Consider the following 22529-nt stretch of genomic DNA (forward strand, 5'->3'; position numbering starts at 1 on the left):
AAACCTGCTATCTGACCCTGAGTCCCCAATGACTCTCCTCCTTTTCCCCCTTCCCTACTGTGCTAGAGACCTGCAACCCAATGCATGCACCCCCCCCCTCCAAAACAGTATACTTGTTTTTCAAAAGAATGGCCACAGGGGATCTCTGCACTAAATTTTTTTTCCCCCTTCTAACAGTTACCCAGCTTTCTTCGTGCCTTCTACTTTCCTGTAACTTGTCTATCACTGGCTCTGCCTCCCGAATGATTCGAAGTTCATCCAGCTCTTGCTCCAGTTCCCTAACATGCTCTTGGAGCAAGAGTTGGGTGCACCTCCTGCAGATGTACTTGGATGGGACATTAATGGTGTCCCTCACCACAAACATCATGCAGGAGGGACATTCCTGTCCCTGCACTGCCATCCCTGCTAGTCCCCTTTCTTTGAAAGTAAAGCTTACCTTCCACAAGGACCATTTCCTTCACCAATCATTGGTTCATGCCACCAATTCCCTAGGTAACTATTGATACAAATATCTCGGCAAGTAAACTTAAGCAGTAAGCCAACATAATTCATTCCATGTTGGATAATAGTATAGCCAAGTGTCTTAGGTTAACAACTGCTTGTGTTAAAAATAACTTGTATACTGTATTGCTTCAGTTTAAATTTTTCATTGACTACTGGATTGTACCTCTAATTCTCGTTCAGTGAAGCATTTATTTACTACTCCTGATGCTCACTTCAATTGATGCTTTGCCTCAGTTAAGCCTGTTATTTTTACTTGTGCCCACACATGGAAAGAGATGAATGTGTGAAATTGGTACGATGATTGCTAATGCATAATTTACCAAGTAATAATGTTGGCAAGTCCCTATAATTTGTCTTCAACCCTGGGCTTCCTGTATGGATAAGTTTGCATTGTCTTGTGTTTGGCTCTTTTCAGGATGCTACTAACACAAATTGCAATCTTGGAATTTAAAATTTCATCCATTCTCATTTTCTTTCCACTTACCGATTATCTATCTAATATCCCCAAATAAAAGATTGTAATTTGGTTTTAACAGTCTACTTGCCTGTTATTGAACCAGTCTAACTCTAGTAAAGTGCCATACTACTCTGGAATTGCAGCATTGCCCCAAGTGCGCTGGGTGGCAGTGAATTTGAGATCTTATCTTGTCATGTACGATAGGTTTAGTGAGAATGCAAGCTAATATTTTCATAACATGCAAACATATAGTTTTAAAGCAATTTTAAATACTGAACTTAATGTAGTTTTCTATTTTCAGTTCCATGCCTCTGCTTTAAGAAAACAATCTCTCTACCTAAAGTTTGATCCTCTTTTAAGAGAGAGTCCTGTTCGGCACATTGAGTCCAATCCTGTTTTGACTAATGGAACAACTAATGGGTAAATCAGTTATTTAACTTGTGAAATCTTTTTATGTAGCCAACAGGCACCTGAACCAATAGAATTGTACTTCTATAATTGTATTCTTATGTAATATTTTTAAAGAATTTAGTCTTGGCTTTGAATTCTGTTGAAACTTAAATGGGAGAAAATAAGCTTATCAGATTTGTTTTTTAAATTTAATTTTGATTGACTGACTTTCTGTAGCATGCAGTGTCTCTCCATGATAAAATAAGTCATGCAGCATGGAAAAAACCTTCTTTTTTTTCCTTTGGGACCAACTCATCCAAGTGTTTTCTAAACTGAACTAGTCTCTGGCCCATACACCTCGAACCTTTTTTTCCTAATTCATGTATCTATCCAATATTTTTTAAACCATACCTGAATCTACCATTTCCTCAGTGGTTCATTCCACATGCAAATCACCTTCTGTAGGAAAGTTACCCCTCAAGTCCCTTTTTTTAAACCTTTTTCCTCTATTAAAGGATATGATGCCTAATTTGAACTCTTCTTCTTTGTTCCCCCCCCCCCCACCAGGGTGAAGACCTTGGTTCTTCACCTTATCTATGCCCCTGAGATGTAATAAAACTCAAGGTTGCCCTTCAGCCTCCTATGTGCCAGCAAAAAAGTCCCAGCCCCTCCTTATAGCTTAAAATGCAATAGGCCCAGCTACAGTCTTTTCTGGACCTTCTCCAATTTAATAATATCCTTCCCATAGCAGCATGACCGAACTGTACAGAATACTCCAAAAGTGCCCTCCACAATGTCCTCTTCAGTCACAACACTGCTCAGACCATTGAGTACAGGAGTTAGGACAATGAAGGGATGGCTGAGGTAAATATGGTGGGGAAAGCAATAGGTCAATGTAGGTGGGGGCTGATGGAGGGTGGAGTGGATAGGTGGGAAGAAAAATGGGCATGTTCAAGAGGGTGGTGCTAAATTGGAAGGTTGGATCTAGGAGGAGGGAAGATGAAACTGGTGAAGTCTGCATTGATATGGTGATTGGAGTGCCCCAAGGCAAAAGATGATGCATTCTTCCTCCAGTTGTCAGGTGGCTTGGATTTGGCAGTGGGTGAGTTCCAGGACTTGTGTTCTTGAAGAGCTGCTCCTAGAAGGAATAATTTCACTTCAGGATATCCCAGCTAGTCTCCTATTTCAAGGACTGCAATTTCTCCTCCATATGATCATCAATGCTCAAGTGCATCTCCACTTCCCACACATCTGTCATTGAAATCCACCCCTCCAACTCCAACAAGGATTGAATCCCCTGGCCCTCGGTCACTAATCTCTGAATGCAGTGCATTATCTTCCATTTCCACCACCAGAGATATTTATGCTGCGCCCTCTCCCCCCCCTCTCCCAATATCCCTATCTGCATTCTGCAGAGACCATTGCCTCTACGATTCCCTCGTTAGGTCCACATCCACCCACCTTCCACTCTCGGCACCTTCCCTTGCTGTCACAAGAGGTGTAACACCTATGTCCACACCTATCCTCACACCTCCATCCCCCCAAGGCCCCAATGGATGCTTCCACATTCAGCACAGGTTTTCCTGTATGTCCAAGCATCACCTCTGTGTCTGTGTCTCAACGTGGTCTCTGTACACTGGGGGTACAGAGTGTCATTTGATGTCCAGTTGTAAACTCATTAACGTTTAGTCTCCGTAGATGAGAGCAACCTAAAAATATAAGTATTACTTGCTCCTTACTTTTACTTTAGGTTTTTTACTTGCAGGGAGGACAAGTGACAATCCTAAATATTCAAAGTAGTCTCTACTAGAAGGAGTGAGTGTGCATAGTCATTTGCTAATGTACTATGCCTTGATATTGAAGTTGTTACTTCCTCTAATATACCTGGTTCTGAATGTAGGATCTAAGTATCTAGGAATGAGATTCTTAAATTTATAGAATCACAAAACTAAACATTTTTTCAACATTTTTTCTAAAACCACTTTGTCTTCTGCAGTTCAAGCATTGTGAATCTTGAAACCAGACCTAGTCGTCATACTGAAAGTTCAGAAGAAATGGTTGTAAGTTATTTCTTGCAACAAAACATTGTAATTTTAATATCCAAGCTCCTTGTTTCATAACTGCAGGTTTTGTTAAACAATTATGCAAACATCTCTGGTCTAACATCTTGATCTAATGTTCTGAATCTGCTTTTTAAAAACATCTTAGGTTATTAATGCTTTGGTCCCTGTGCCATCCTCTATCAATCCAGTATCTGAGTTCCCATCAGTTACTCATCCCACTGAGGATGCCATTATTGAAGTGCTCAAATACAGCCAAAAAGACATGGATGCTGCAATTCTGGCTGTCAAGGAAGAGGTAAGTAGGAGATTCTGGTTTTTTTTATTATACAAGATTTAAGTTTTTGCAGGTTTCATCTTCACACTACTATTTCAGTTGCTAAACAGTACAACCTTTAGTGAAAAGTCAGTCTTGCATTCAGCAGGATGCCACTTCAATAAAATGTGTAACACTTACACAAGGCCAAATATGTTGATTGGGCAGCAAATTGATTCTGGATTAAACTTGCTCCATGATACACTTCACACTATTTTTCCTGAGTGTGATCTTTGTCTATGAAAGCATGTTTTGTTGCCTGACTGACCTCCATTTGGTTAGTGTACCTCTTGGAGAAGTCAGGATGTTTTTTGCAAAAGTCAGCTGTTAAAGATTCAGACTTAATTAACCCTTTGCATGGCCCACATGACCTCAATGCCCCAATGTAATGGCTTAACAAGCTACTCCGCTGTATCAAAATAATTGTGAACTACTGGTTTGAGACTGTACCTAGAGTGAAATTTAGAATATGCAATAAATGCTGACCTTGATTAACTGTTCCAACTGCCACCCTCCCTAAATCTCTAGGATCAATATAATATTTTGTTTTGCCCCTTTAATATTCCTACATTGCATCTTTTTAAACTTCATCCTTTCATGGAATGTTATCAATCACTGAGACAATATTTGTTGTCCTTCCATAATTGCCCTTAAGCGGCTTTATGGCTCTTTGAGGCAGTTGGTTCAAACATTGACTCCAGGTCCATAGCAATCTCGGCTACACTGAGTATGGATGACTGCTGCCGTATTCCTCTGGGATGGGAATTTGCAGCAGTCAGTCAGTCACCATTACTGACATTTGCATTCAATTTTTTTTACTAATTGTGTCAATTCTGTCCGCTGCTGTACTAAGATCTGAGCCCAAGGCCACAATATTAACATGGACCTCTGGTTTACTAACTCAAATTTTGATATTACTATTACACCATTTGTCTTGGGCTTTTGGAATTGTGAATCAACCTTTAACAGATAAGTTAATGCCATATCTTAACACCTCACTTCTAAAGCATAGTAGCTGAAGTATAGCATGAACTCTGACGAGGTTCAAGCCTGTAATTCTCAAACTGACCTAGTGATTAGGCCAACAGAGCCATCCATCTATTCCAAATCTTAAATTCTCTGCCAATGTCTTGTCTCTAGGCTTGGCCGCCCTGAAATTTTTAGAAAGTTGACTTAATTATGGATGGAGGGGAAATTACCCTGTTTTTGCTCACTGGATGTCCCGGACTATAGTGTAGTCTTAAATTAGAACCCAAAATTTTGTTAAATTAGAGAATACCTCTTGTAAAAACCTAAACTAATGACAAATTTGTTTTCAAGCCTTTAATCTTTTGAACAAAGGTGCTTGAGAAATTTGGGTTTGGCAGTATCTATTACGGCAGTGATTGATTAGAGCAATCTATTTTGATCAAAACTCGGATGCTTTCAGACCTTGTGACTTTCTCCATACTTTGCGTTTGAGAATTTTGCTTTTGTACTGAGATTGTTGATTAAACTGAAGTAATGAGGGATGTGGAATAAAATGAGTTGCGCTGGAGATTAGCCCTGATTTCCATGTTGGAACCTTTATGGGGACAAAATGACCCCAACTCTGTTCTTGCCTCATTCATGTTCTGAGTGCCTTTTTCAAACTGTATCCTCCAGGACTCCTTGTCATGACACTAAAAATTGTAACCTTTTTGCATTTTGGTATTTCTTGCTTGTCTATTTTGATAGACCACTTGAATGTTTTGATACGCATTTAAGTTCACTTGCTATATCAGATCAAATTCTCTTATGTTCAGTGCTTTTTAAACTGACTTCTGGAACTTAGATTTGTTTTCAACAAATGAATCTTTTTTTGTAGGTTAGTCATCAGGAAGCCATGACTTTAGAATGGAAACAGAAATTTGAGGAAAGCTTTGCACAATGTGCAGAAATGAAGTAAGAAACTTTTTTTGCATCAAGTTTGCTTGTAACTTTTGGACATTAGATATTGCCTTTGTTTCCATTTTTAAAAGCTAATGACTTTTTGTATCTTGTCTCCTAGAAAAATTGTAAATGAATATTCTGAGGTGACCTTTCAAATGATGGGTGAGTTTTATTATCTTGGTCACCATTTCAGTCTCTTTATGAAATCTTGACTGTCTGTCTGAAGATAACTTTGAAAATTCATGCGGCTTTTGGGAAGCTTTTTTATCTGGTGTCCTGAATGGTGTCTCTAAATTGTGTGGAAATAACAACATCTGTGGATTGCTTTGAATTTAGAGGAATCTGGCAAGAAAAGTGAATTGGCCAAGGCAGAAATGGAAAAACTAACAGAAGAAAAGCTGCAAGCCTTGAAAGAACTAAACTCAATTGAAAACTCATTTTCTGAGTTGTTTAAGCGATTTGAAAAACAAAAGGAAGCAATTGAGGGTTACAAAAAAGTAAGTGTACCTCAAGTAATTCAATAGAATGTGCTGTTACAATTTTGCAACCTTCTGGATTGTGATTTCGATTGAGTGGATATTGGGAAGCAAGTTTAATGCTTCTGAGGAAGAGCACCTTAGCTATAAATTAAACCTTTTTAAAAGTGATTATTGGATCAAAGTTCACAGGCAAGAGTTTTTAGGTCGTATTCAGAACTTTCCGGTGTTTACAGTTCATTGAGAGAAGGCATTGTACCATCTATTTCTTGGGATTAAGGTGGATTGGTGGTCAGTAGAGGAACATTTTTGGAGGCCTGTTAATGTGTCCCAAGGTGTAGTTTGGCAAAGAATAAAGATCAGAGCAAAGTAATAACTGGCAGAAAGCCAAATTCAATAGGAGCAAGTTTGAATTTGAATCTGAATCCAATTGGAATTAAGTTTGGCAGACAAACCACAAAGTGAACAGGTGGGCTTCATTTTAAGATTATAAGCCTAGAAAAGGAAAAGTCAAAGAAAAACTGCACGCTTGATAAGATTTTGAAGCAGGAATAGTAATTGTCTGATAGGTAATAGAGAACTAGGCTGGATATAGAGGGATCCAAGGAAATTGAAGCCACAAGCATGGACAATAACTAGTTGGTAACATTAAAAAGAACCCAAAATTTTCAAGCATAAGGTATTATAGGAGCAGAACAGGGCAATTTCACAGAGTCTGTTCCACTACGTAATCGTGGCTAATGTGTTTATCAACCCCATTCTCCTTTGCAACCCTTGATTCTCTTACTAATCAAGAACCTATCTAATCTTGGTCTGAAAAACACCCAATGACTTGGCTTCCACAGCCTTCTGCAGAAATATGTTCCACAGATTCACCACCCTTTTAGCTGAAGAAATTTCCCCTGATCACAGTTCTTCTTACAGATGTGAAGCACAGAAGCAGACCTTTCGGACCATATCAACCAGATATCCTAATCTAATCTAGTCTCATTTGCCAGTACTTGGCCCATTTCCCTCTTAAACAATTCCTATTCATATACCCATCCAGACACTAATTGTACCAGCGTCCTCCACTTCCTCTGGCAGTTCACATCATGCACACGCCACCCTCTACATGAAACAGTTACCCCTTCGGTCCCTTTTAAGTCTTCCTCCTTCACCCAAACCTACACCCTGTATTTCTGGACTTCACCCCACCACTCCAGAAGAAAGACAGTGTCTACTTACCTTATTCATGCCCCTCTTGATTTTATAAACCTCAAAGGTTATTGCTCTGCAAAGGGTCATTCCTTCATTCTGAGGCTGTGCCCTTTGTGACAAAGTACATCCACTCCTCCCCCTGTCCCAGGCTTCTCAGTTTGAGATCCCCCATGCTTCTAAGGTCTTAAGTACAGATCCAGATAAACCTTCTCTAAACCCCTCTGAGGCCAGTGCATTTTTCCTTGGATATGCTGCTCAGTGTTCCAAGTGTGGTCTGACCAGAGCCATGAAAAGCCTCAGTACATTCCTGTTCTAGTCCTGTTGAAATGTATGCTAACACTGCATTTGCTTTCCTAACTGCTACCTGAACCTGCATCTTAATGTTAAGAGAATGCTGAACTAGGGCTCCCAAGTCACAAGATTTCCGAAGACTTTACCCATTTACAAAACAGTCAACATCTGTTGTCCTCCTACTGAGTGCGTAATTCTGCATTTCCCACATTGTTCTCCATCTACCTCTTTGCCCACTCTCCTAGCTTGTCCAAATCCTTTTGCAGTTTCCTGCTTCCTCAATACTAATGTTCCTCCATTATCTTTGTGCCATCTACAAGCTTAGCAATATTGACTTCCATTCCTTTGTCCAGATCGTTAATGTATAACTTGAACAGTTGTGGTCTGAACAATGACCCCTCCCAGAACACCACAAGTTCTGGCTGCCATACTGCAAAAAAACCTTTTTAAAATTCCCACTCTGCTTCTGAACAGTCAGGCAATCCTATATACATGTCAATACTTTGCCTATACAACTATGGTCTCTTAGCTTATTCAGGAGCCTCCTGCATGGCACCTTGTCAAAAGTCTTCTGGAAATCTAAATAGATCATGTCCACTGGCGCTCATCTAATTTGCTCATTATTTCCTCAAGAATTCTAATGGGTTTGTCAGGCCTGACAGTCCCTTGACAAAGCTGTGCTGACTGAACCTTATTTTACTATGCACTTCCAAGTACTCTGCAATCTCCTCCTTTTTTTTAAATGGACTCTAAAATCCTACCAACAAGTGAGGTCAGGCTAACTACCCCAAAATTTTGACTTCTGCCTCCCTTGTTCTTGAACCAGGTTGTTAAATTCACCATTTTCCTGTGATTTCCTGAAGGATCACCATCATACCTCCAATCTCCTTGCCATCTTTTCTACAACCATGGGGTGCAGTATCTTCTCTTTAATGACCACCACACTGACCTGTGCCCTGCACCTCTGCCTCTTGAATTTCTGGAGTTTAAATTGGGAGCAATTGTTCTGTGGGAAATGCACAACAGAAATATGGAAGCTGTTTAAGGAGCACTTGTTGTGAGAGTTGGATAACTTTGTCCCATTGAGACAGGAAAGGAATGGTAAGTTTAAGGAGCCTTTGATGACTAAAGAGGAGCTGCTTCTCGTCAGACGGAGAAGGAAGATTAAGGTTGGGGAAGCAAGGGTATGGTCATCTTTGCATCCTCAGTCTCCATGGGACTAGTACTGACCAGAAAGGTGAATGTTGCCCCCCTTTCAAGAAAGGGAAGAGGGAAATAAAGGTCACTCTGTCTTCTGTGGTAAGCAAGGTACTGGAAAGGATTCAGAGGATTTGACTATTTGGAAAAACAGTTTGTATCAGCAAGGCTTTGAGGGGCAGGTCAGGCTTTACTGAGTTCTGAGGGTGTGACAAGACAAGTTGTTGTTTGCTCAGTGATAAGATGCATATGGATTTCATTAAGGCATAAGGCTCCCCACAGTAGGTTTATTCCGAAAGTTAGGTATGGGATACAGGGAGACTTGGCTGTCTGGATATAGAATTGGCTGGCTGAAAGAAGAAGAAAGTGGTATTGTGGGGGGAGGGAAGGAGCATTCTGCCTGGAGGTCAGTTACCCAGTGGCATACAGCAGGGATCTGCTCTTGAACTTCTGTCTTTTGTAGTTTTTATCTACTTAAATGAAGTAGAAGGGTGCATTAATAAGTTTGCCAATGACAAGTCTATGGTGTTGTAGAAAGGCGTTGAGGGTTGTTGCAGGCTACAATAAGACATGACAGTATGCAGAGCTGGGCTGAGAAATGGCAGATGAAATTCAACCTCAATGTGAAGTGATTCATTTTGGAAGCTCCAAATTTGAATGCTGAATACAGAGTGAAAGACCGGATTCTTGGCAATGTGGAAGAACAGCAGGATCTTGGGAACCATGTGCATAGATCCCTCAAAGTTGCCACCCAAGCTAAGGGTGGTTTTTTTGTAAATGTTTATTTGCAATTTTTTTAAACTTTAGGATTGTTAAGAAGGCATATGGTGTTTTTGCTTTATTAAAGGGGGGGATTGAATTTGAGCTGCAAGTTTTTGTGCAGCTCTATAAAACTCTGGTTTAACCATACTCTGACCAGTTCTGTTTGCCTCATTATAGGAAGGATGTAGATGCTTTAGAGGGCGCAAAGGAGATTTACCAGGATGCTGCCTGGATTGGAGGGCTTGACTTATGAGGGGAGGTTGCGTGAGCTAGTGCTTTTCACACTGGAGAAAAAGGAAGATGTGACTTTATAGAGGTGTACAAGGTAATGAGTGGCATAGATAGCCAGAGATGTTTCCCAGGGCAGAAATGGCTGTCATGAGGGGTCATAATTTTAAGGTGATTGGAGGAAGGTATAGGGGAAGTAGGTGCGTAGAATACCATACCAGTGGTGGTAGTCGAGTCAGACACTGGGGACATTTCAGTGACTACTGGACAAGCACATGGATGGTAGTAAGTTGTGGGGTGTGTAGGTTAGGTTGATCTTAGGTTAGGATAAATGCTTGGCACAACATCGTGGGCTGAAGGGCCTGTACTGTGCTGTATTGGCCTATGACACTTGATCAGCAAGGAAATCAAGAGTTATTGGGAGAGGCAGGAAAGATTGGTTGAGAATGATTGATTGGATTCAGATGACTGGTAATGCTGGTGTGGACTCTAGGCTGAATGTTCTACTTCTATGTATGGTCTTAAATAGTAAGCTGGTGAAGGAAAATAGTGGATTGATTTAAGAAAGTTGTGGGTACGGCTAAAGTATTTAAATTTTAGTTTTTTTCAGTTTTCTTAAATGCTGCTCTGGCCATGGTGAAAGAAGTAATTAGGGAGACTTGAAGCACAAAATAGAAATCAGTCATCAATCAACAGCACAGGACAATGCCCTTTAGCCCACCACATCCATACTGGTTGAATTGTAATCCCACTTTTTAAAAATAAGGCTATGAGCACAAATGCTTGTTATAAGGCTTCTGCCTCTACTAAGCCTTTACAGGCAGTGAGTTCTAGATTCCCACCTACTGGGTGAAAATGTTTGTCTCTCTTCTCTAAACCTATTGCCCCAGTCATTGATCCCTCCAGGGAAAATTTCTTCCAACCTACCCTATCTATGCTCATACTTTCTATTAAGCCCCACCACCACCCCTTCTCATTCATTCATTTCTGCTTTAAATGAAATAACCCAATCTGTCTTCATGACCTGAAACTGCAGTATGCAAAATGATAGTTAAACTCTTATGCTCCCTTACCAGTGTTATCACATCTCTCCTATAATGTAGATTCCAGAATTGCAGGCATTATATCCTAGCTGTGGCCAAACCAAGACTATGCCTCAACTAATAAAGGCAAATATACTGTATGCTGCCTTAACCCACTTCAGTCCTGAAGTATTGGACTCTCATTTTATCTAAAAATGGGCAATGCAACACAACCAAGATGAAGTGCTTCCAGGGATATGGAGGTTGGGGGAAGCAGAGCCGTGAGCCTAATTTTCTAATCGTATTTGTTAACTTTGAATGCTGATGAAAGAGTGAACAATTATAAATATTACAACCCCTTTCAAAAAGGGTATGAAGATCGTGTCATGGAACAGACCAGCCTCTCTCAAAATACCAAGAATTTTTGGATCTAGGCTACCTTAAAGGTAAATGTGAGGTGCTGTGTTCCAGATGCAATTCAATTTGTCAAACTGTTGAGCAGAACACAATTTATTCAAACACTGGTTAAAATATAACAAAACAAAAACTTGGAATAACTAAATTCTGTTGGAAAAATTACAGAGCTATAAATACTGTTGCTATTAGCTATTTCAATATAGTGATATCCCATAAAAACCTTGGCAAAAAGGAAAATTCAGAAAATCTCTCATAACACCTGTCAGGGGTAGAACCCCCAGTTTATAGCTGTAATGGTGGGGGGGGGGCTGAGAAAGGATGTCAAAAGCAACTCCTGCAAGTTAAACTGAGTGGAAGCCTCAGTGTACACATTCCTGCTGCTGTTGAAGCTTTTTATATTTTGAAAATAACTTAAGCCATGGACATGGTATTATCTTCTCACAAGCTGCTCAGCACCTGTCCCCCAATCCCTCTACAATAAACCTGGACAAACACCTCTGAAAGCCACAGTATTGTCACAAAGGACCAGCAGCAATCGGCTAGTTGATTTGACCTCCTGGGATCCCTTCTAGAAACTGTTTCAGGGCAAAACTAGAACCGTGGGAAACGGCAGTTTAAGGCAATCCAGCTTGGATTTAAGGGAAAGTAATGTATACCATACCATTCACAGTCAGACTGGATGTGGTGTATGTGGACTTTCAAAGGGAGTTTGATACCACATTTATGTCTAAGCTTGAGGAACAGTATGGATACAAACAGGTCAAATAACAAAGTTTGTTTTTGGAACTGGAGCTAGCTTAATTGTGGATTTGCCTGGGGATAGATTTCTAGAAACTATATATTTGAATGTACCTTCAAAGATTTGTATTCAAGACAGGCCTTCGGGCTTCAGTGGTAGAATTGGACAGTCAGCATGCATCTTACAAAAGGGAATCCTGCTTAATGCTTAACCGATCTACCGGCAATCTGAGTGTAACTTGTGGAGTAGATCAGAGGGAGCTTGTGGATGTGGTTTATTTAGACTTTCAGAAGGTCTTCCACCAAGTTTCACTGAATTAGCATGTAAAATTAAAGAACATGGGATTGGGGTAGTGTACTGAGATGGAAAGAAAATTGGTTAGCATTGGGAAACAGTAAGAACAAATGGATTGATTTTTCTGAATGCCAGGCAGTGACTAGTGAGGTACTATCAATACTAGGACTCAAGCCATTTGCAGTATGTTAATGATTTTGGTGAGAAATGAATGTAATATCTCCATTTGTAGATAAAGTTGGGGGGGCAACAGTGAGAGAAAGGAGGGTGAGGTGGGTGCAAAGATGTTGCCGTGTGATTTGGGCCAGTTGGGTGAGTGGGCAATGCATGGCAGATGCAATATAATGTGGATAAGATTATCCACTTTGGTAACAAAAATAGGAAAGAGGCAGGTTATTTATTTGGCTGTAAATTGTGTGGAAAATGGTACCCTGCTGTCCTCCTACACCACTTGCTGAAAGTGTCCAGGTGTTTGAAACTTTCCTTCAAAGTTGGTTGTCAATTTGTAAACTATATAAATGAACTACCTTTTTAACCTAAGGCCTGGGGTAAAGTCTCTCTTGCTCCAGAGGTGTGTAATAACATGCCTAAACTGATTTTAGGAAAAAAAAATCAAATAGTGATTGCATATGTCTGCTTGTTTTCTTGCATCTACACTTAAAGTACGTTTAAGCAAACATTCTGTAGAAGGAAAAACTATTGACGAATGCATGTATGTGGTCATGAAGGGAGTTAACTAGTTTGTTTTCATGTCAATGTCACTGACAAGACCCACAGTTGAGTGGCTTGCTGGGCCATTTCTGAGGAATGAAGAGCCATGATATTGGTGTGGGTCTCATTCTACATGTAGACTTTGGGTAAGGAAGGCCGGTTTCCTTCCTTCCAGTTCATTGTGGTAAATATTCATTTTGTTCACTAAAGAAAATAGTCTCATGACAGTTACAAGTCCAGTGACATTTGCACATGTTCAGCTCAAGTGCATTGCCTTCTACTTTCAATTTGCTTCATTGGCTTTGCCAGTAACCTTAACAATGTTTCTGTTCTCAAGTGCCACTATCATTCATTCAGGTTGTCTTCCATCACTCAGCTACTACTGGGAAGGGAATTACTCCTTCAAATTGACCAAGACTTTAAGTTATGTCTCCATACATTTTTTAAATCTAGAGTGTGGGGTCTGGTGGTGAATGTCTTGATGGTTCCATGTGTCTGACTTTTCTCTACTTCTGGTGGATTTTTGAAGGTGCTATCAAAGGCTTGTCAAGTTGCTGAAGTACATCTTGTGCAGGATGTACTACTGATGGTACTTGTGTGCCTGTCACTTTGGGGAGTGCATGTTTATGGTAAAGGATATGGTATGAATTAAGTGGGCTACTGTTGTCTAGGATAGTTCAGCTTTTGTTGGAGCTGCATTTATCTTAAACTTTCAGCATTGTAATTATTGGCCGGTGCTGTAAATTTAGTTGCTACAGAATTGCTATCTGACCTATTCCTGTAGGTGCAGTCATATGGCTGGTCTAGTTCCAACTGGTCAATTGTAACCTTTGTGGTATATTTTGGAAATTCAGTGGTGGTATGGATTGTCAGCAAATGCTATTGCAAGACACTTGCATAGCACAAAATGTTACGTGTTGCCCATCAGCTCAATCCTAGTGTCCAAATCTTATGTAACCCAATTTCAATGTCTGAAACAGTATTTTTTAAACAGCAGTCAACATGCTACCTTCTGACCTTGATAAGTTATTAATCTATTGTGAAGAATTCTACAGATGTCCTAGGACTGGCATGTTTGACCCTCTATAATTGCCTATCCACAATACTGAAACTCTTTTTTTTTTTGATATCATTGATCAGTCAGTGATCTTTTCAGTGCCCTAGAATTCCATTTGCTGTCGTCTTATCCATAATCTTGATTTGTCCACAAGATTTGGACCTAATCATCTTCAATCTGTTTCCCAAAAGGTGTTCTTTCTCTTCAGTAGCTGCATTAGCCATATTCTGCCTGCAGCTGTGCCTATTCTGTCTAAGTATGAAAAAATGGCAAAGTCAGATGTTAATACATAACTTGGATTTTATTTACTGAAATCTCCAGAATGAAGAATCACTGAAGAAATGTGCCCAAGATTATCTTGCAAGGATTAAGAAAGAAGAGCAAAGATACCAAGCTCTGAAAGCTCACGCTGAAGAAAAGTTGAATCAGTGAGTATATCCATGGTTTCATTGCTTTAGTATTGAAATTTCACTGAGCCAGATTTTTTCTATAGCAATCACTTGCTATGGAGTACAATTGTCCATCTAGGAAATTCTGATAGTGACCATGGGTTCAGTGTTTTTATTTCCTCCTTCTGTTTGAGCCCAATCTTGGAGTTGCATCTCCAACCCCACATTTGGCAGAGGCTTCCAGAAGGTGGAATTGGTTCCTAACCTTAATCGTTGGCATTCCTTTCTCTGGTTTCTTTTCCGTGCTTCCTCTTGCCAATGGGTCTTAAAATTTTGCCTGTTTGTACAGGAGGTTCCACCAAGTTGGTTTTGAGTGAAGGTCACGTTGCATTTTTTTTTTGCAGGAAGCCTTCAGGAAGTCCTTGAAACATTACTTTGTCCTATTGTTCAAGTACCTTCCTTGAGCTGGGCAAAGATTTGCTTTGGTAGTTGGTTTTTGGCCAGTCCAGAAGAGTTGGTTTCAGATGATCGTTTTAATGCTGGTACTATTGGCTATTGAAAGACACTTTGTTAGTACACCTGTCCTTGGCTGCTGTGGAGAATCATGCAACAGCGTTGGTGCTTCTCAAGCAGTCCCCTATTCCTGTCCCTGCCTTCACTCCCTCTTCAAAACCCTCTTTTGGTGTCTCCGCTCTATTATTTCCTTTTAGACTTTTTTTTTATTAGGCTCCTGTTTTGAGTTTGCAGTGTTGAGCTCCATCATGTGGTAGACAGTGCAGGTAGTTATGCCTGTATCAACCAGATTGTGATGCTAGATTGAGTGGTCAAATAAAGTGGATCAAATGAATCATTTTATCAAGTATCATATTAAGTATTTATTTCATTATTGCATGAAATTATTAAATGTTATTTACAGGTTAGTTAGTTTGTAAGTGACTTGGAAGAATGAAACGGATGTACTGAAGCTAAGTTTGCAGACGGTAAAAATGGAAAGGCAGGCTGAGATGGGTATAAAGTTTAGAGATATTGATGGCTAAGTGAGCAAAAGGCTGGCAAACGGAGTATACTGTAGGGACAAAGGGATTTTCACTTTAGAAGAGAAAACAAAACTTTATTTAAATGGGAAGGAATTGCAGAAACCAACAACACAAAGGGACTGGCAGGGGAGGGACACTGGTACATGTGCACAAAACAAAGTTTGCACAGATGCAGCAGTTGATCGGGAAAGCTAATAGATTGTTACGTTTATTTCAAGGAGTTTGGAGTATGAAGATTAGGGAAGTTCTACTGCAACTGTACAAGATGCTGGTGAGACTACATCTAAAGTACTGAGCAATTTTAATCCACTTAGGGAAAGATATCACTTCTATTCTAGGCAATTCAGAAGATTCAGTAGGATGAGCCCTATTATTGAGGAATTGTCTTTTGAGAAAAGATTAAACCAGTTGGGATGCCACTTTCCCATTTTAGAAGAATGGGAGATGATCTGTTTCAAGTGCATAGGGTTTTTATGGGATTTGATCGGGTAATCGGAAGTGTCAGAATAAAATGGCACTAATTTAAGATGGAAATTCATCTGAGGGTTGACAGTCTTTGGAAATGCAAACAAATTACTGAAACTCCAGTCTGGAAGTATTTGTGGAGAGAAAGCAGAGTTAACATCTTGGGTCCAGTGATCCTCCCTCAACAGACAGGAGTTACATTTCTGAAAGCTGTGACTTTAAGTGAGGAGTTGCACTACTGCAACTGTCAATTGCTCCACCACCAAGCCCCAACTCTCCTGTTAAAGCCATCACTCCGGAAACATTTTGAATCCAATGCAGTCCCTTTTACCCTTTTATTGCTCTCCCTAATAGGCTAACTTCATAAAAGACAGAATTCCAGAAAAATTACTCCTTTTCTTCAACCAAACCAGATGCTGTTGGCAAGTCTTGTCTTCAGTTTCAAAACATTACACATACACTCTGATCATGCTTTACTTTGTACTTATTCATATTGTATTAAGACTAGTCATTGAATCTGTGAAATTGCATCCAGTAAAACTGCACTGTAGTTGAGATCAAGTAGTTGACTCTTTGCCCACTGAAATGGCCTAGCATGCCAGCCAGTTGTATCAACTACCATTGAAACAAAGAAGAAAATGGACAGGATTTCTTCCAACAAACAAGTGTACCTATGAACTTCAGGAGTTAAGGAATGTCATATTGAGATCAATTTCAGTAATGCTAAACCTGTAAATGAATATTTAAATTCTTGTTCAGATAAGCATCAACCTGAACCAAGACAGGCAGGGAAAATTTTGTTCTGATAAACCAGCAATAATTTGAGTGCCAGTTATCCAAACAGGTCTCTGTTATCTAGCAATAGAGGAACCTTTTTTGAATCTAAATGAGATGGGCAGCCACTATTTCATTCCTCTGGGGGCTGTTTTGTGAAGTCTGCTCCCTGTTCAGGAAACTAGGTGGCGGCAGCAGCATACCAAGTGTGAGCCCCCAAACCCCAGCCCCACCCTCCCAACCCTGTCCAACACTGTCCCCATCCACCCCCACCCACTGTCCAACCCTTGTCTGTGGCCCTGCCCCCCTCAACCACCATCACCACCACCCCCAGGGCAGCCGGACTGTACCCAAACAATCAGACTCCCGCTGCCTTTGTGGGCTAAGTCTCCAAGTTACGCGCGCACACAGCAACGTTTCGATAAATGCCACCTCTGACCGGTACAGGACAATATTGGAGAGATTATCTGGGGAAGGGGGAGGTTTAGGGTGCACCCCTGTGGAGAACTCCAGGGAAAATGTAGGGGGAAGAGAGGGGGCTGGAGGTCATTTAGACAGGACTGTGGTTGGCAGCATTTCAGTGAGCAGGGTTCATTTTTAAATCATTGAACCTGTAAACAAAAGACTTCATCAGTTTGAAACTGCTCTTTGACGTAATGTTTCTATCGGAACCTTGATCTCCTTTGGATAATCAAGGTTCCTCTATGTGCCATAATGCGGTTTAACTGATAACAGTGCTCAGTTGCCTAATGCAGTTTTCACAGGACCTTTATCTTGTTCGGATAATACGAAATGTGGATAATTGCTGTTTGTGTAATCAAGATTGTACCATAGTTGGAATGCTGCATTATTGAAGGCACTGTTTAACAAACTGCCATTTTGTGACTAAGTATGATAATGTCGGTAGGTTTGCATTTAGTCTTTAGAAATATCACCTGGTTTTCTGGTCATGAATTTATTTTGTTTAGTAATCAGTGAGGTGGAACAGTGATTAGCAATGCTTCCTGACCGCACCAGGGGCCCAGGTTCAATTCTACCCTCTGGCAACTGTCTTTGGAGTTTGTGCATTCTCCCCATGTTTGCCTGGGTTTCCTTCCACAGTCCATACAGGTGCAGGTTAGGTAGATTAGCCATGGGGAAATATAGGGTTACAGGGATAGGATGGGTATGGGCGGGATGCTCTTTGGAGGGTTGCTGTGGATTTTGTTGGGCCAAATGACCTACTTCCAGGCTGTAGGAATTTGATCAGCTTATCAACTTTCAAAAATCAATTTGGTTAGAAAAAGAAACTTTGTAGATTCTCTCATTTCTATTTTCCTCTTGGATATTGAGGGGGAGAGAAACTAATTAAACTATTATTCTTTTGCTGAAAAGAGCAAATGAAGAGATAGCACAAGTGCGTAACAAGTACAAGGCAGAGGTTGCTGCTCTCCAGGCCCAACTACGTAAAGAGCAAATGAAAACAAATTCTCTGGAGAGGAGCTTGGAAGAAAAGGCAAGTAAATTACAAATATTAATATAGATCACTTCGCTATGGATGTGCCTCTCCAAGTATTCAATGTTTTTCTCTCCAAAATAAATGTGAACTTTGCAAATAAGTACAGCAATATTGAAGTATTTTGTCATTTGAGCTAAAGCCAAGTTGCATACAACCTGCACTTCTGGGTTGATGGCCACTAAGGTTCTACATCACTCTACAGAAATAAGCATTTGTATAAGGGGTGTGGGATTCTAGTCAGTGTTATCTGAATCTTGTAATGTAATAAATACAATCATTTTCTATCTCTACAGACTAAAGAAAATGTGGAACTATCTAAAATTTGTGATGAACTTATTTCCAAGATGGAGAAGATCTGACTTCTTTCCTCATCTAACTTGTAAAATCTAATGTATTCTGTTCTGCTCCATTTTTGAACTAAACTATTTGTATTTTTTATGACTGAATATATTGTGTTTCTAGAAGCAAATAAAGTTTAATATTAGCAATCTGTCAAAATGCAAGATCTCTTGGTGACCTTTTGTGATATATTTAAGTCCCAATTGGTAATCTCTTTTCTTAAATGCTAGCAATTAAGTACTTTTTAATGTTTTGATCAGGGTCTAATTGTTTTGTATAATTTGGAGAATACCTGGACTGTGAGCAACACTTTCATTAGTTGAAAACTTCCTGCATTTATAATATTTTAACCAAGTGAAACTTTTTTGTTTATTGTCACTTGCACTGAAGTACAGTGAAAGTGAGCAGTACAGGCAGATCAAATACACTAGGCTGAAGGATGTATAGAACAAAGGTTTAGACGGAGGCATACCGGTAGCATTGCACAGAGCATACAGGACAGATTAATATTAGCAAGATTATTTTGAAGCTTGAGTCCATTCGATAATCTAATGGCTGGGAAGAAGCTGTCCCTGAACCAATTAATGCATGTGCAAACTTCTGTGTCTTCTGCCTGATGGATGATGTAGTGATCATTACCCTGATGCAAAAGATCTTTGTTAGCAGCCTTTCTGTAGCAGTGGGCCGTATAAATGGAGTTCATGGATGGAAGGTTGGCACCTGTGGTGGCCTAGGCTGTTATGATCCTGAGCAGAACAGTTGCCATACCAGGCAGTTATGCACCCAGACAGTATGCTTTCAGTTGTACATCTCTAAATATTGGTGGCAGCCCTTTATGGACATGCCAAGTTTCCTAAGCTGCCAAAGAAAGAAGAGGCATCATGACTTGACTGCAACTGCATGGGAAGACCAGAACAGATTGTTGATGATAGTCACTCTGAGGGAGCTTAACATTCTTCACCATTTTGACCTCTTTCTGTTAATGTAGATGGGTGCTTGTTCTTTTCTTAAGCCAATGATCAGTTCTATAGTTTTGTTGTTGAGGGAGAGGTGCTCATTGCACCATGTCACCGAGCCTTCTGTCTCCCATCTGTATTTTGACTTGTCGTTCGATATCTGTCCTATGATAGTGCTGTCAGCAAACTTGTAGATGGTGTTTGTTTGGAATTCGGCAACACTCCGGGTATCTAGGGAGGACAGTAGGAGACTGAGGATATATCCTTGGAGTTGGGGGGTGGCTCCAATGTTGAGCGTTATTGTGGAGGAGTTGCAATTATCTATCTTTACTGATTGTGGTCTGCGAGTCAGAAAGCAGAGGACAGGGCAGAAATCACGATCACTAGTTGAGGTCAGTCTTGAGGGGTTAATAGTGTTGACTAATCTTTACCTTCAATGAGCAGGAACCTGATGTAGATATCCTCTTTGTCCTAGTGAACTTGATTAGCAATAACATTATTAGTAGGAAGATGCTACTTGTGCCATTTTTGTACTGTTGTTTGGCTGTACACAACTTGAATATTAGTGGATAGAGGCATATTGCTAAAGCTCTTGGTCTTGGGACATGAGACAAATGTGTCCCAAATATAAGATGGTAAACAATTTATACCACCAGAGAAAAGAGTATGAAGTTTGCAAGTCATCTCTCTGGCTGAGGTGTTCCATAGATTAAGCAATGAGGAACGTTCCCATGATTCTAAGTAGTTGAAGAAAATATACCGCTTGACCATATTCACCTATTGTTGGCAATGAACAGCTCCTTTTCCTGTTCCCAATAGCTGTAGCAGACTTGGTCATTTACTTGCCATCCTGAGAGACTTCAACAAAAACCACATGTGGGCCAAGGCTGCCCTTTTGAATCTCAAAAGTGCCTTCAAATTATTTGGAAAGGCAATGTATCTTGCATTTGAACAGGGGAAGCCAGTCTTTTTTTCATGCTGCCATTATGCAGTTACAACTGTAGTATTTCCCATCAGTCCAAAGATGTTTTGCCTATCTGAGTTAAGTATATAAATTTCATTTCTACTGTTATGCCATAAGTCCTAACCTTTTGGATGTAGGTTTGCTCACTGAGCTGGAAGGTTTGTTTTCAGATATTTAGCCACCATACTAGTAACATCTTCAGTGAGCCTCTGAATGAGGCACTAGAGGTGTAGCCTGCTTTCTATTTGTTTGAGTTTCCTTGGTGGTTGATGTCATTTTCTGTGGTGACAATTTCCTATGGAGATGTCATTTACTGTTTTTCTCAGGGGTTGGTAAATGGGATCCAATATTTATCAATATTTGTTGATCGTGTTCTGGTTGGAATTAAAACAGTTGGAATGAACTTAAGACCTTATACAAACAACAAGCAAAACTAACGTCACTTACAAAATACCTTGCAAGAACTATGGCAAACAGGCAGAAAACTAGCCACCAGGATACAGGAACATCAACCAGCCACAAAATGACATAACCCACTCCTTGGTATTCTTATGTACAGATGAGGAAGGATGCCACTTTTACTGGGACAACATATCCATCCAAGGACACGTGAGAATGCCTGAAGCATGGCATCGCAACCAGAATACACTCATCAAACAGTGAGTTGGATCCTCTTTTACCACCTGAGGAAAAAGAACAGGACATGACATTAGGAAATGATGTCATGCAATAAATGATATCACCAACCCAAGGAAACTCAAACATATAAATAGAAAGCAGGCTGCACCACCAGTGCTTCATCCGGAGGCTCTCTGATGTTACCTAGTGACAAAACATTTGAAAACAAACCTTCCAGCTCAGCGTGCAAACCAGCATCCAGAATCTCGCCCTCAGCTACAAATCTTCTCAACTCACTAGTCTTAACTTTGGTCAAATTGAACAAATCATATTTTGTCACTGTTTTTATAATCCTGAGTACAGAATATACTCAACAATCCTATTCTATTTCAAACCAAATTAAATGTACTATTCAATATCACTGCAATTTTGCAGCATTTGCTGAATAATCTTAAATTGCTCGTCAGTGTAGCAATTATTCAAGTTCCTAACATAGCTGCTTATGTTTGCAAGCTAGGAATCTTTACCTCTTTAATTACACAGAAGCATGGAGGACCTGTCATTCATGGTTGCTTTGGTTGAGTTTCAACCAAATCAACTCTAAGTTGGTTTGAAATGTTAACAGCACTTGTGCTGAAATTTTATTTTGCACTTATCAGGAATGTTTGTGCTGCAACGTTTTTAAAGCCAATCTTTCTCACTTTTAGGTTACATTTTGTACATATAATAATGGCCCCATTTTTATTGTGCTTGAGGTAGGGCTAATGCTTGTTTAGAAGAAAGTGAGGACTGTAGATGCTGGAGACCAGAGTTGAAAAATATGATGCTGGAAAAACACAGCAGGCCAGACAGCATCGGAGGAGCTGACATTTCAGGCATAAGCCCTTCAGGAATGAGGTTGGTATGCCAGGTGGGCTGAGATAAAAGGCGTGTGGTGGAGGGGGGCAGAGGTCGGGCAGAAGATTGCAGGTCAAGAGTGTAGTGCTGAATCCAGGGGTTGGGACTGAGATAAGGTGGGGGGGAGGGGAAACGAGGTAGCTGGAGAAATCTACATTCATCCTGTGTGGTTGGAGGGTTCCTAGGTGGAAGATGTGGCGCTCTTCCTCCAGGCATTGTGTGGTCAGGGTCTGGCGATGGGGGAGACCAAGGACCTGCATGTCCTTGGCGGAGTGGGAGGGGGAGTTAGTGTTCAGCCATGAGACGGTTGGGTTGGTTGGTGCAGGCGTCCCAGAGGTGTTCCCTGAAAAGTTCCACAAGTAGGTGGCCTGTCTCCCCAATGTAGAGGAGACCACATAGGGTGCAGCGGATACAGTAAATATGTGGAGGTGCAGGTGAATTTGCGACGGGTATGGAAGGATCCCTTGGGGCCTTGGAGGTGACGGGGGAGGTGTGGCCGCAAGTTTTGCACTTCTTGCGGTTGCAGGGGAAGGTGCCGGGAGTGGAGGTTGGGTTGGTGG

At 40.5% G+C, this 22529-nt stretch overlaps 1 protein-coding gene across 4 annotated transcripts in view; it reads left to right on the forward strand.

The window, feature by feature from the left end:
- Positions 1-18692, forward strand: part of tacc3 (transforming, acidic coiled-coil containing protein 3) — a 53411-nt gene extending 34719 nt beyond the window's left edge. For all 4 annotated transcript variants that reach the window (XM_043710426.1, XM_043710347.1, XM_043710519.1 and 1 more), the window contains 9 exons: positions 1263-1381; positions 3348-3411; positions 3560-3709; positions 5574-5650; positions 5757-5800; positions 5975-6135; positions 14354-14460; positions 18072-18192; positions 18489-18692. In XM_043710426.1, the coding sequence (XP_043566361.1) occupies positions 1263-1381; positions 3348-3411; positions 3560-3709; positions 5574-5650; positions 5757-5800; positions 5975-6135; positions 14354-14460; positions 18072-18192; positions 18489-18554 (909 nt within the window). In that variant the 3' untranslated portion in view covers positions 18555-18692. The remainder of the gene's footprint in view (positions 1-1262; positions 1382-3347; positions 3412-3559; positions 3710-5573; positions 5651-5756; positions 5801-5974; positions 6136-14353; positions 14461-18071; positions 18193-18488) is intronic.
- The last annotated feature ends 3837 nt before the right edge of the window (positions 18693-22529 follow it).

The sequence above is a fragment of the Chiloscyllium plagiosum genome, chromosome 1, assembly GCF_004010195.1.
Source record: "Chiloscyllium plagiosum isolate BGI_BamShark_2017 chromosome 1, ASM401019v2, whole genome shotgun sequence".
Taxonomy (NCBI): domain Eukaryota; kingdom Metazoa; phylum Chordata; class Chondrichthyes; order Orectolobiformes; family Hemiscylliidae; genus Chiloscyllium; species Chiloscyllium plagiosum.